Genomic DNA, 13,810 nt, shown 5'->3' on the forward strand with positions numbered 1-13,810 from the left:
TCAATTTTCATCACATATTGAAGGTTTAACATGTTAAAATTGCCTTTAAATGAGTTAGATGAGTTTGGTTCAACTTATAAAAGTGGATTTCGCCATAACATATTATGCACAGCTGAAAAGTTTGTATAATAAAATATTATGGAGTTTTAATTGCTCACTTATTGCTTAAATTATTTGCGGAAATAGTTTCAATTAATATTTAAAAACAATTTCTAAAATTAAAAATATAATTTTTTTTGAAATTTATTAATATTTAAAAGTAAACATTATTAAAAAAGACGGGTTTGGACCAGGCCTGCGGTTATAAAAAACTCATTAGGCCAGGCTTGGACTTTGCGTATCATACCTGTAATGGGTTCGGGTCGGACTTGGGCCTTTGTTATAAGGTCAGGCTTGGGCCTGGGCCAAGGGGTATCCGATCCCGGCCTGGCCCATTGCCATCACTATTTCCAATGAAAATTTTTGTGTTGATGAGTGAAGCTATCATCATGCATATAACTGACGTAGAAACAAGGAGACCGTAAAGGGCGCTGACCGTAATACCTTGTACACCTTCACTTTCAACGCAATGCATACTCTTTAGTCTTTACATCAATCAAACGGGAAAAATCAATACTTTATAAAACTTTCACTGTATACATAGGCAAAATTTCTACTTAATGATGCTATAAATTAAATATAACATAAATTTCAATGTATGCTCACCAACATCCTTTTCTTTATTTATTTATTTATCAAATAACTTAGGCTACTTGGCTTCTTTACAGCCCGATTTAATTGGATTCTCCCGATTTGCAGGATAATTCAACAAAAGTCAAGCTAAAAATCTTCAATAAGACAAATTCTTCTCATTAAGATGTTTTTTGTTTTTTCGTAGATAATATTTAACTTGTAAGTATATATTATGTGTCTTTCTTCTTGAATAAAGTGCAGCGTGATCTGAGTTTTTTAAAAATATTATGAAATATTTTTTTTTCAACTATGTTTTTTTGACAGTAGGCCACTTTATGTCAAATTTTATAATGGCATGTGGGCCCCATTATATCTTTTCTCTTTAAGCATGTATATTTGACAATTAATTAAGAAATGCTTGAATGTACGGACATCAATTTCTTCTCTTGTTTTATTATCTATTCCGTTGATTTTCATTAAAATACTGTTCATATCATATCCTAATAGATATACTATTCATATCATGTCCTAATATATAAAGTGCAATGGACATTATACTGTTCATAACAGATCCTAGTAAATAAAGTGCAATGGACGATTATACTGTTCATATCATACTAATATGTAAAGTGCAATGGACGATTATACTGTTCATATCATATCCTAATATATGAAGTGCAATTGACAATTATACTGTTCATCATCATATCCTCATATATGGTTGAGATTAAATCTTAATTATAGTAGTCCCAGGTGCATCAATTATGCAAATTTTATTGAATCTCAACCACCCAAAATCTTTTGATCTAATGGCTCATATTTTCTATATTAAAAATTTCTTACAATTCTCATTTCTCATTTCATTTCCCCTTTAATGATAAGAATGATGTTGAAAATCATGGAGATTGACAAATAGAATGACTTGGGCACCAAATTTTTCTTGTGCGCCATTCTCAATTATATATTTTATGTTCTAATGTTGTGACCTTTATCTTCTTCTACAAAGAGTTGTATTATTGATTATATATGTTCTTATGCCTGTAAAATCCCTTAAATAAATATGGATTTTATTATTATCTTCATACATATAATTTCATTTTAATTACCATTTCTTGATATTGGGTTTATTTGTTATATATTATATTATCAAGTTTTTTTAAATTTTATGAATATGTTTTTTCATTTAAACTTTAACTGGCAAGTGCACATTCCTAATTTCAGAGCGCATTTTCTTTGACTGAAAACACGGACAATATAACAAGCAACATACCAAGCATCTTAAGGCAACACCACAATAGACTGGCATCTTCTCATCAACCCACACACTATAGATGAGAAGAAGACCTTAAACCGCAATGGTTTTTGACTGAAAAAGTGGAAACAGGGACAATATAACAATAAAGTACCAAGTATCTTAAGGCAACACCAAATAGACGGGCACTCATCATAACCCACACACTTACTGATAAGAAGAAGACCTTAAACCACAATGGTTTTTGACACACTTATAGATGAGAAGAAGACCTAAACCACAATGGTTTTTGACTGAAAAGTGGAAACAGGGACAATATAACAATCAACATACCAAGTATTTAAGGCAACACCAAATAGACGGCACCTTCATCATCAACCCACACATTACAGATAAGAAGAAGACCTTAAACCACAAGGTTTTTGACTGAAAAGTGTAAACAGGGAAAATATAAAAATCAACATACAAGTATTTTCAGGCAACACCAAATAGACTAGCATCTTCATCATCAACCCACGCACATAACGCTTACCAAATAGGTTTATTTCAGTTTTCTTCTTCACCTCAATTCCGAGCTCACCTCCATCAAGCTGTCGGACGGTTACTCGACACCAACTCAATGGGTTCGACGAACGAAATGGAGCCATCCCTCTTAAACTCGGCTCGGATAACGTCCTGTCCGCCTTTTACGCAAGAAAATGTATATGGTTGTCCTGACCTGTCTGCAAAAATAAGATCTACAGAGATTCATCTGGGGAAAGGATATGATTCAGTGTTTTTGAGGGGAGTTCGATCTTCTCGTGGTGTCTGTGACTGTTGCTATTTTTGAGTCACCTCCATGGCTACTTTAGGGGTGTGAAGAGAATAGGGACTTATGGGGGGGTTTTATAGAGCTAAAATTTAGATTTATAACTGAATTATTCGTTAAATAGTAACTGTGCGTATTAATTTATTGTAAGGACAATGGAAATAGTCAATAAGTTGGTGAGATTCTTTTAAAAAAAAAAAAAAAAAATAGAGTTAAAAGTGGCTTATGAATCATGATTGCGCAATACATGTTGCATGAGAATTTTAAGATTGAATTATTATTACTTTTTTCTTAAAAGTTTAGACTTGTGCAATACATGTTGCATGATTAAACAACTCAAATGGTATATCCAGGGTTAGCGGGGCTACCACTTGTAATGTCAGACCCATATATTGAATGTTAAGTCTCTGTCTCCTAAACAAACCATACGAATTTAATATTTAAAATTTTAATCAATTACGTATTTAGTTAAATTACTTATAAGTGACTAATATATAATTGATGTGTTTGGTAAAATGTGATTTATAAGTACATCTTATTATAAAATGATTAAAAATAGTATTACATTAAACAAGGGTAAAAATTTTAAAATTAAACAAGGATAATATGGTAATATACTTGGTCAAACTAGTTTATAAGCCAAAAAAATAAGTTGAAGGAGGTACTTTTTTTTTTTGCTTATAAGCTTAACTTATAAATTCAAAAAAATTATAAACAAACAAGTCAGTTAAATTTATAATTTATAAGTTAATTTGATCAGCTTATAAACTTAGACAAACACAGTTTTACTGTAATGGATCATTCTATTTACTACAAGAAAACTCCAAACTCTAATGGATCATTCTTTTCACTACAAGAAAACTTTTCATTTCCTCATGCAAATTATCACTAGAAATTAATGAGCGAAAGCTGTCCGAAATTAATAATTTCTTCGGCAAATCTGTTACATTTTCCAGGTCGAAAAATCATTTTATCTAATAAATTGTTGGAATATATATATATACTTTTTTTTTTTCTAAAGAGTAATATGTTGCCAGAAATATATTATTGTCGTCTGGAAAACTATATATATATATATATATATATATATATATGACCTTTTATTGATGTTGACATGATAGTGATTATTAACTACACCAGAAATGTAAAGAAACAAACTAGATACTAGATTCTCAGTTTATTATATTTGTGTTTTTATTTCTTTTCCATTCTAAGATAGGATGATCTATTTTGTTTACGACCTCTTTGTATTCTTTCTCTATTTTAACGATGCTAATTAATTAAAAAAAAAAAATGTAAAGAAACTATAGTTGTCTTATATACACGTGACCAGATATTTCATAACAGACAAATTTTCACCATCATCATTTCCATAACATTACATTTAAAGGTTAAGAACCTTTTTTTATTAAATATTTTAAGATAATGACTAGAGCTTTCATTGGCTCGTAGAAACAAACGATCCATATTGGAGGCTTAATTTTAGGATGAATATTTGAAGCATATATATTTGACAAGCATATATAATATAATGCTTTATGACCTAAAAGTCGCATAGGCTATCAAGTACTGCACCGTGCGAAAACTTGGGGCACGACTTCTAGAATCTGATATGTATTGATATCAATAAAATGATGATAATAAAAATAAATTTTTTATTAGACTATGACTAATCATAGCCTTAAAAAGACAAGAAGATCGAAAGAGAAATTACACCAAACAACACTCAAGCTTTAGGGCCCCATAACCTTGAAAGCTAATCACAGTACCATGTTAAAGGACAATAAAAATAAAGTTGGTGAGATTTTTNAAAAAAAAAAAAAAAATAGAGTTAAAAGTGGCTTATGAATCATGATTGCGCAATACATGTTGCATGAGAATTTTAAGATTGAATTATTATTACTTTTTTCTTAAAAGTTTAGACTTGTGCAATACATGTTGCATGATTAAACAACTCAAATGGTATATCCAGGGTTAGCGGGGCTACCACTTGTAATGTCAGACCCATATATTGAATGTTAAGTCTCTGTCTCCTAAACAAACCATACGAATTTAATATTTAAAATTTTAATCAATTACGTATTTAGTTAAATTACTTATAAGTGACTAATATATAATTGATGTGTTTGGTAAAATGTGATTTATAAGTACATCTTATTATAAAATGATTAAAAATAGTATTACATTAAACAAGGGTAAAAATTTTAAAATTAAACAAGGATAATATGGTAATATACTTGGTCAAACTAGTTTATAAGCCAAAAAAATAAGTTGAAGGAGGTACTTTTTTTTTTTGCTTATAAGCTTAACTTATAAATTCAAAAAAATTATAAACAAACAAGTCAGTTAAATTTATAATTTATAAGTTAATTTGATCAGCTTATAAACTTAGACAAACACAGTTTTACTGTAATGGATCATTCTATTTACTACAAGAAAACTCCAAACTCTAATGGATCATTCTTTTCACTACAAGAAAACTTTTCATTTCCTCATGCAAATTATCACTAGAAATTAATGAGCGAAAGCTGTCCGAAATTAATAATTTCTTCGGCAAATCTGTTACATTTTCCAGGTCGAAAAATCATTTTATCTAATAAATTGTTGGAATATATATATATACTTTTTTTTTTTCTAAAGAGTAATATGTTGCCAGAAATATATTATTGTCGTCTGGAAAACTATATATATATATATATATATATATATATATGACCTTTTATTGATGTTGACATGATAGTGATTATTAACTACACCAGAAATGTAAAGAAACAAACTAGATACTAGATTCTCAGTTTATTATATTTGTGTTTTTATTTCTTTTCCATTCTAAGATAGGATGATCTATTTTGTTTACGACCTCTTTGTATTCTTTCTCTATTTTAACGATGCTAATTAATTAAAAAAAAAAAATGTAAAGAAACTATAGTTGTCTTATATACACGTGACCAGATATTTCATAACAGACAAATTTTCACCATCATCATTTCCATAACATTACATTTAAAGGTTAAGAACCTTTTTTTATTAAATATTTTAAGATAATGACTAGAGCTTTCATTGGCTCGTAGAAACAAACGATCCATATTGGAGGCTTAATTTTAGGATGAATATTTGAAGCATATATATTTGACAAGCATATATAATATAATGCTTTATGACCTAAAAGTCGCATAGGCTATCAAGTACTGCACCGTGCGAAAACTTGGGGCACGACTTCTAGAATCTGATATGTATTGATATCAATAAAATGATGATGATACAAATACATTTTTTATTGGGCTATGACTAATCATAGCCTTACAAAGACAAGAAGATCGAAAGAGAAATTACACCAAACAACACTCAAGCTTTAGGGCCCCATAACCTTGAAAGCTAATCACAGTACCATGTTAAAGGACAATAAAAATAAAGTTGGTGAGATTTTTCTATTTTTTTTAATATTAAATAGAAAAATAGCTGCTTATGATTGCGTCATAGTCAACTCACACAGTTATAAGTCGTTCGACACTTCGACTTATAAAGCTTAACTTTATTAGTTCTTCACCGACTTTCTCAAAGCTTCAGGTCCTGACGGCCTTTATTAAGAGTTTGACGTATATATTTTTAAATTTTTCTAAACTTAAAATGTTTACGCAGAAGAATAGATTTCAAATGGGAAGCATTTAAGCCTTTTTTTTTGGTGCAGTTTTGCAATTACTATGTGCAATTTTTTTTAAAATAATAATAATATCGGTTATTTAGTGATATCATATCGGTTTTTTTATCTATTTTAAAAAATTAATTGAAATATTAAATTATACTGTACACATGTTATATTACTATTATTTTATTAAAAAATTACATTATTTAATATATGTTAAATAACCTGAATTGTTCGTTAAATAGTAACTGTATGTATTAATTTACATTTTCCAGGTCGAAAAATTGTTTTATCTAATAAATTGTTGGAATAAAAATAATTTTTTGTATAGGTTTGTATTTTTATTCCTTCCCCAAGCCTGTTTTAAGGTAGGATGATCAATTTTTTATGACCTATTTATGTATTTTTCTCTACTTTAACTATTGTAATTAATTAAAAAAAATAACGTAAAGAAACTATAGTCGTCTTATATTCACGTGCCCAGATATTCCATAACAAACAAATTTTCATCATTTTAGACCATCTTCAACCCATAGCACCAATTTTTGTGTAAAACACTATTTCATTTCTAACCCACAACATCAAAAAGAATATTCCTTAGAATATTCTTTAGAATATTTTTTTTTCTTTTATTATAATAATCAATAATTAATCTATTTCACTCATTATTTTTATATATATTAATTAAATATTAGAAATAATATTTTTATTAAATAATAATTATTTTAAAAATTATACTAATTTAATAAAATTAAACATTTATTTAATCAAATAAATATTACATTTAATATAGAAAAATATTACATCTAATATAAAATGATACAAAAAATAAAATAAAATAAAATAACAACACAAATGTAAAATTCTATATTGATAGTAATTTAATTTTCCGAATTAGTATGTTCTTCCCACAAATGATCAATTAATGTATTTCGAAGAGTATGGTGAGCCTCTGTATCCTTGATTTGTTTATGTCAAGGATCTCAGAATAACTTTAGTTATTTTCAATATTTTGATGATCTTACTAGATCCGGAACTAATCTACCAGAGTACTAAATTGTTATTTTAGTTTATGGTGTATTTTATTTTAATTTGAGTGTTTTTAAATTAGTATTAATTTTTATTTTGAGTTATTATAGTGTAATATTTGCATTGAATAAAGTTTTATTTTTAATTTTTTATCATTTTTTAAATTATATCATTATTATAAATTTACTATTATAAATAATAATCAAATTAAATTAAATACAAATATTCAAATTAGTATGATTTTTGATGTAAAATTTAATACTCAAATTAACTTAACAAAATTAAAAACAAAAAAACAAAAAAAAGCAAAATTAAAAAAAAATATATATATTTTTTTTCTCGCTAAGTGCTTTGGCGTGGGTTGGAGATGCCCTTATCCATCATTTTCATCGTCATCATTTCCGTCCATTTCAGTCTTTTTCGGCGTTCGAAATCATCCCTGGCTCCCTGCCACCACCAATTGACTCCCCACAACCCACTCTACAAAACCCTTACCTCTATCACCGTCCTTGCTTGCGGATCGCCGGCCGTGAACCGCGTGACCCTTGAACTTCCAAGCCAATTTCCGATGGTTTCTGGTGTTGGAAATCGTCCCTGCCACCACCAATCAAATCCTTGGATCTTCCTCTCCAAAAGCCCCAACATTCTCGTTCCCATTTGCTCACCAATTGCCGGCGATTGAAACTTTCCCACCCTAAGGTTTTTTGAGTTTTGATCGATTAATTGGGTTTGGTTCATTCAGTTTTTGTGTTAGGTTGAGGCCAGTCCTCCTAATATAACTTCTGTATCACCATAACTGTCGTCTGATTATTTCCATGCTCTCACCAGAACGCTTGCCACAAATGGAGCAAACTCCCTAACAAATAATTATCTTGATCCTGCATTTGAATTGCACCAAGAAATTTGAAACTAAATAACTGAATTGTAAATTTGTTATAATTTTAAACTTGCAGTTGCGGAACAGACTAGCCATGTTTTGAAGGAGGATAAATCGACGGTGCCATCACGAATGCTGAGGATGAAGGGATGCCGAGTCGCTCCAGTGTAGAGGAGACGGTGCTTCCTCAGCCACGTGTCGATCATCCCGCTCTTCTCCAAGTCTTCTCTTCCATTTTTTTTCGAGTAATACTACACATACATCATTTTCATACATCATTTTCCATACAATATTATGTGGCAAGATATGATTGGTTAATTTAAAGTTAAAATTAAACTTTTATTCAATCACATCTTGTCACATAATGTTGTATGAGAAATATTGTATGAGAATGATGTATATGTAGTATTATTCTTTTTTTTCTGATGTGTTTCTTCTGGAACAGAAACTGAAACAGAGCTGAGTTTTAGATTATGGGTCTCAAAAAACTTTATAAACAGAGAGTGGACCAGGCCCAAACACGTGGTGCATCTGCAAGTCAACAACTCAAAAGCTCGGGATCTTATCACAAACTTCTTGATTTGTCTAATGGGCTTGTTTTCAGGCCATTAATAATGTGAATTCATGACAACGTATGGCTTATACATTTCTGTGCCTCTGGTTCATTCCAGAGGAATTTCATCCACAGAGGCTAAAGCGCAGGGCCAGGAAACAGATAATTTGAACATTACGGAAACAAGTAAATCTATGGGAAAAATTGTTCTGAAATCTTTCATAATTAGGGAATATACTCTCTTCATTGCAGATAGAAAGAAAAAAGGTTTTGATACAACTTATAAGTTAACTATTTCAAGGTAGATTTGATTATTGATACAACTATCAGAAATCTTGGACACCCACAAAACAAAAAAAAAATTTGACAGGCTATTTCAAGAGAATACCAGATTCATATTACAAATCCTTCCCTTCCCTTATCTTAATGAAACTTCCAAACAGAGAGAGAAAGGTGTGGTGATCCCTTCCATCCAACAATTAGGCTTTTTCCATTTTTCTCAAATGTGCAAGATTTGCCTTTCCCACAAGCAAAATTCTTCACAACTAGTTCTGCCTGATACAATGACGACATGCTAAGCTCTGTTTCAACAAGCCCAAAACTGCTGAAAAATGCCCTCCAGTCATCAATCTTCATGTGCCTAACAATCCTCTCCTCGCCCTCATTTGCAATAATGTTTCTAATAGCCTGACCCAATAATTCTTCAACCATCATCCTGTTTTGATCACTTCGCGACATACAATCTTCCATGCAATCAAAAGAAGTACTGTAGTAAAAAAGAATTTCAAAAAACCTGTCTTCAAAAGATAGTAAATTATCATTTGCTTCAATTTCAGTGACCACCATCACTTGAGGATTAGTATTTTTAAGCACTCTTATTACAGACTCCAAGCAATTGGGCAATCTAATCATATGATTTAGTGTAATAGAAGAGTGGATAGCTACAACTTCACCCTTGTGTAATTCAAATAAGTTCTCATTGAGATCTTTGAGGCTGGTCACCATAACAACTTTGAATGAAAAGGGTAAATTTAAAGTCTTAGCAAAGTATGCCAACGTTTTGCCTGTCTCCTCAATTTCATGCCTCAATGTCGTTCCAACTGCAGTTATTGTAAGAAGCTCCACTTGAGGTTCATGTTGAGTTGCAAGAGCTTGCATCAACAACATACATTGTGCTCCACTTCTGATTTCAAGGTCAATCAAATGAACTCTTTTTGCCGCGGCCACGCTCTCAATGATTGCTTGCATTCCTGCAAACCGAGTAGCTTGATAGAAGGGGAGTTCTAAGAAAAAAACAAGGAGAGCAGGTTTCAAATTTACCACCATCACTTCTGGATATAACAACATATTTTCTTCACCTTTCGCTCCCTTTGATGTGATTCTCCCAGTTTCTCGATCAAACTTCTCTCGAAGAGCTTCAGTGAAATAGTGGACAATTCTTTGAACTGAGGAACCATATTTGGAAGAAAACTTTTCACACTGGTTTAGGAATGTGCTAGCACTATCAAATTGTAGGCTACCAATTTTCTCAGCAGAAACTAATAGACAATGCACGAGTTCCACATCTTTGACGTCCTCTTCAGACAAATTTCCTGGAATACTGCCACAGAAACGGTTCAGCCAAGACAGATCAACAGAGCCTTGGGAATCAAATTTGAGATATCTTGCTATTGCAACCCTAATGACATCTCCAGTTGATAGTGTTCTGAAAGTAGCCATGATTCAAGTGTACGAAAGCTGGAATCTCTAAGAACTTCAAGCCTCTCTCTTGGTTTATTTCCTTGAGTGTTTTAAAAGAAATCTTAACTAGAAAATTTTCTTGCTATGATATTTTTCAGAGAATTCAATGATAGATATTATCACAAAACAAAGAGAAATTGGCCTAGAGGGGTAGATAGGGCTGTTTTCTTATGACAGTTAACAATACATTTATAATTCTGATTGTGACTATCTGCCTCTCCAAGAATCTTCCAAGAACAGAAAAAGACATGGACATCTTAGAGTTTATCAATATATAGTTGAAAGCTACATTGATTACTATGACCAGATTTGGACTATAATAGATATTTTCAGTCCTCCTCTTACAGAAAGCAGTTGATCTTGGAATATCAGATATCAATGACACAAAGATTAAAAGATAAGAGAAAAAGGTAAATTTTCTTTTTGCAAACTGTAATATGAGCAAGATTAAACCAGTGTATAATTCTAGCAAGCTCATCACAACATTACTGGTGTCCAGTTGTGAAATGCCGTTAACTGCTTTCTTTGGTTAAGGTAGTTGTTATTACAATGCTTATTCTTTTATAGAATATTCAGTTACAGCTTTTATATAAATATATATTAGAAAAACGATTTATTTCTTAAATTAATAAAATTTGAAAACATAATATTCACAGACAAAGAAGAATGTCAAACACGCCATCCTTGCATAATGACGATGAATTCAAATGCCCTCTGTTTTACTATAGCAACTAAAGTTAGGTGCTACAACAATCATGTGTAGAACTCACTTTAAAATCGGTTTTTCAGGAGAGGGTGTAATCCCATCAGGTTTGCCCACGGTGTGGTTCTCGGTATGCCTAGCTGACAGGACTTACTTGACACCTTTAGGTCCACGACAAGGGCCGTCCTTGGTGGGTGCCAATCCCTTCGATGTTTTTCTAGAGTGTGATCCTACTTTGATACCAATTGTAATAACCACAAATTGGTAGAATTCATCCTCAAAATCGGCTTGTAAGGGGAGGGTGCCTGCATGGTTATTAACCCACAGTTGAAGATTCTGAGGAAGATATCTGAAATCATCCAATTGCTTCTGTTGGAAATGAAATTCAGATTCCACCTTCTGTTGGATTTTGCATAATGTGACAAATGATGATGCTCCCTGATCTCAGATAATCAAGCGGGCGCTGTAACTATGTTTCGGTTTTACATTGATTCAGGATCTTTTCATGAATGCTTGGTTCAGCTGCATAAATGTAAGGGGTTTTTTCAGGTTTGGTTTGATGAAGGTTCTGAATTGTGATCAAAATCTCACGAGGCTCCAATTATTTAGAGAATATCTTAATGTCAACCAAAAGTTAATTAAAACTAATAAAACTATCAAGCAATAAATTTTTTATCAATACACACCTCAAGTAGCAACATACAAAAAGTGAAAGAAAAAAAATTTTAGAGTACATTCAAGAGAGCTCGAATTTATACTGAAAATCTATCTCTAGTCTTGATGAAACTTCCAAACAGAAAGCGAAAGTTGTGGTGATCCCTTCCATCCAACAATTAGGCCCTTTCCATCTCTGACTAATGTGCAAGAATCCCCTATCCCACCACCAAAACGCTTCTTTACTAGTTCTGCGTGATACAAAGAAGACATGCTAAGCTCTGCTTCAACCAGTCCAAACTTTTTGAAAATATCCCTCCAAGCACCAATCTTCATGTGCTTGACATTAATCTTCTCCTCACCCTCATTTACCATAATATTTAGGAGGCACGGACCTAAGAACGTTTCTTCAAACATCATCCTGTTCGGGTCATTTTCAGACATACAAACTTCCAGGGAATCAAACAAAGCACTGTAGTAGAAAAGTACCTCGAAAAAGAGTTCTTCAAAAGATGGTACATCATAGTTTGCTTCAACTTCGGTGACCACCATCACACAAGGATTAATTTTTCTAAGCACTCTTATTAGAGATTCCAAGCAATGAGGCTGCCGAACGATATGACTCAGTATAATAAATGCATGGACAGCTATAGCTTCAGCATCATTCAACTCAAATAAGTCTTGGTTAAGATCTTTATTATCTGTCACCATTGCAACTTTAAATGAAAATGGTAAATTTAAGGTCTCAGCAAAGTGTACCAAACTTTTACCAATCTCTTCAGTATCCTGCTTCGACATGGTACCGAAGTTAACTGCAGTTATTGTAAGATGCTCCAATGGTAGTTCGCGTTGAGCAAGAGCTTGCATCAGTACAGTGCATTGTGATCCAAGTCTGATTTCAAGGTCGATGAAATGAACTCTTTTCGCTGAGGCCACCCTTTCAATGATTGCTTGCATCTCTGCAAACTGAGTTGCAGGGTAGAAAGGGAGTTCTTGGTAACAGGCAATGAGAGCAGGTCTCAAACTCACCATTATCTCTTGTCGTAGCAGTGGCATTGTTTCTTTAAGTTTCACTCCCCTTGATGTGATTCTCCCAGTTTCTCGATCAAACTTCTCTCGAAGAGCTTTGCCGAAATAATGAACAATTCTCTGAACTGAGGTGCCATTTTTGGAAGAAAAGTTCAGACAATGATTTAGGAATATGCTAGCACAGTCAAATTGTAGGCTGCCAATCTTCTCAGCCGAAACTAGTAGAAAATACATGAGCTCCACCTCTTTTGTATCCTCTTCAGAAAATTTGTCAGGAACAGTGCTACAGAAATGGTTAAGCCAGGACACATCACCACACCTTTGACAAGAAAACTGAAGGTATCTTGTCATTGCAACCCTAATGACATCTTCAGTTGACAGTGCTCTGAAACTCATGATTCAAGTTTATTGAAGCTGGGATTTCTCAGAACTTCAAGCCACTTTCTTGGTTGTTTTCAGAGTTTGATGAACTCAATTTTATGTACTGTAATGTAGTTGACTAACCTCCTTGATATTATCACAGCGATGAGAGAGACTGGTCCAAAGGGATCAATAGGCCAGTTTTCTTGTGATTATAATAGTACATTTATAACTTTGATTTTGACTCTTTAAGTATATTCAATAACAGGAAAAGATGAGGAATTCTTAGAGATTATCGATAGCTCAAACCTATCTTGATCACTATGACAAAGACTTGAATCATAATTGACATTTTCAGCCTATAGTAAAATAAAATGTCAACGACACAATGGTTAAAACGAAAAAATTAAAAGAAATTGCCAATTTGAGCAAAGAACAAACCAAAGTAATTTGAGCAAAGAACAAACCAAAGTAAAATGTGAACGACATA

The 13,810-nt window shown here is 32.1% G+C and overlaps 1 protein-coding gene and 1 pseudogene across 1 annotated transcript; both read right to left on the bottom strand.

The window, feature by feature from the left end:
• Positions 1-10,413, bottom strand: part of LOC116122835 — a 42,274-nt pseudogene extending 31,861 nt beyond the window's left edge.
• A 1,635-nt stretch (positions 10,414-12,048) lies between these two features.
• LOC116122836 (DELLA protein GAIP-like) lies at positions 12,049-13,356 on the bottom strand. Its single transcript, XM_031408638.1, has one exon. It carries the CDS (start codon positions 13,354-13,356, stop codon positions 12,049-12,051), a length of 1,308 nt encoding a protein of 435 aa, XP_031264498.1.
• Between the last annotated feature and the right edge of the window lie 454 nt (positions 13,357-13,810).

Source organism: Pistacia vera, unplaced genomic scaffold (genome assembly GCF_008641045.1).
Source record: "Pistacia vera cultivar Batoury unplaced genomic scaffold, PisVer_v2 Contig138, whole genome shotgun sequence".
NCBI classification, from domain to species: Eukaryota; Viridiplantae; Streptophyta; class Magnoliopsida; order Sapindales; family Anacardiaceae; genus Pistacia; species Pistacia vera.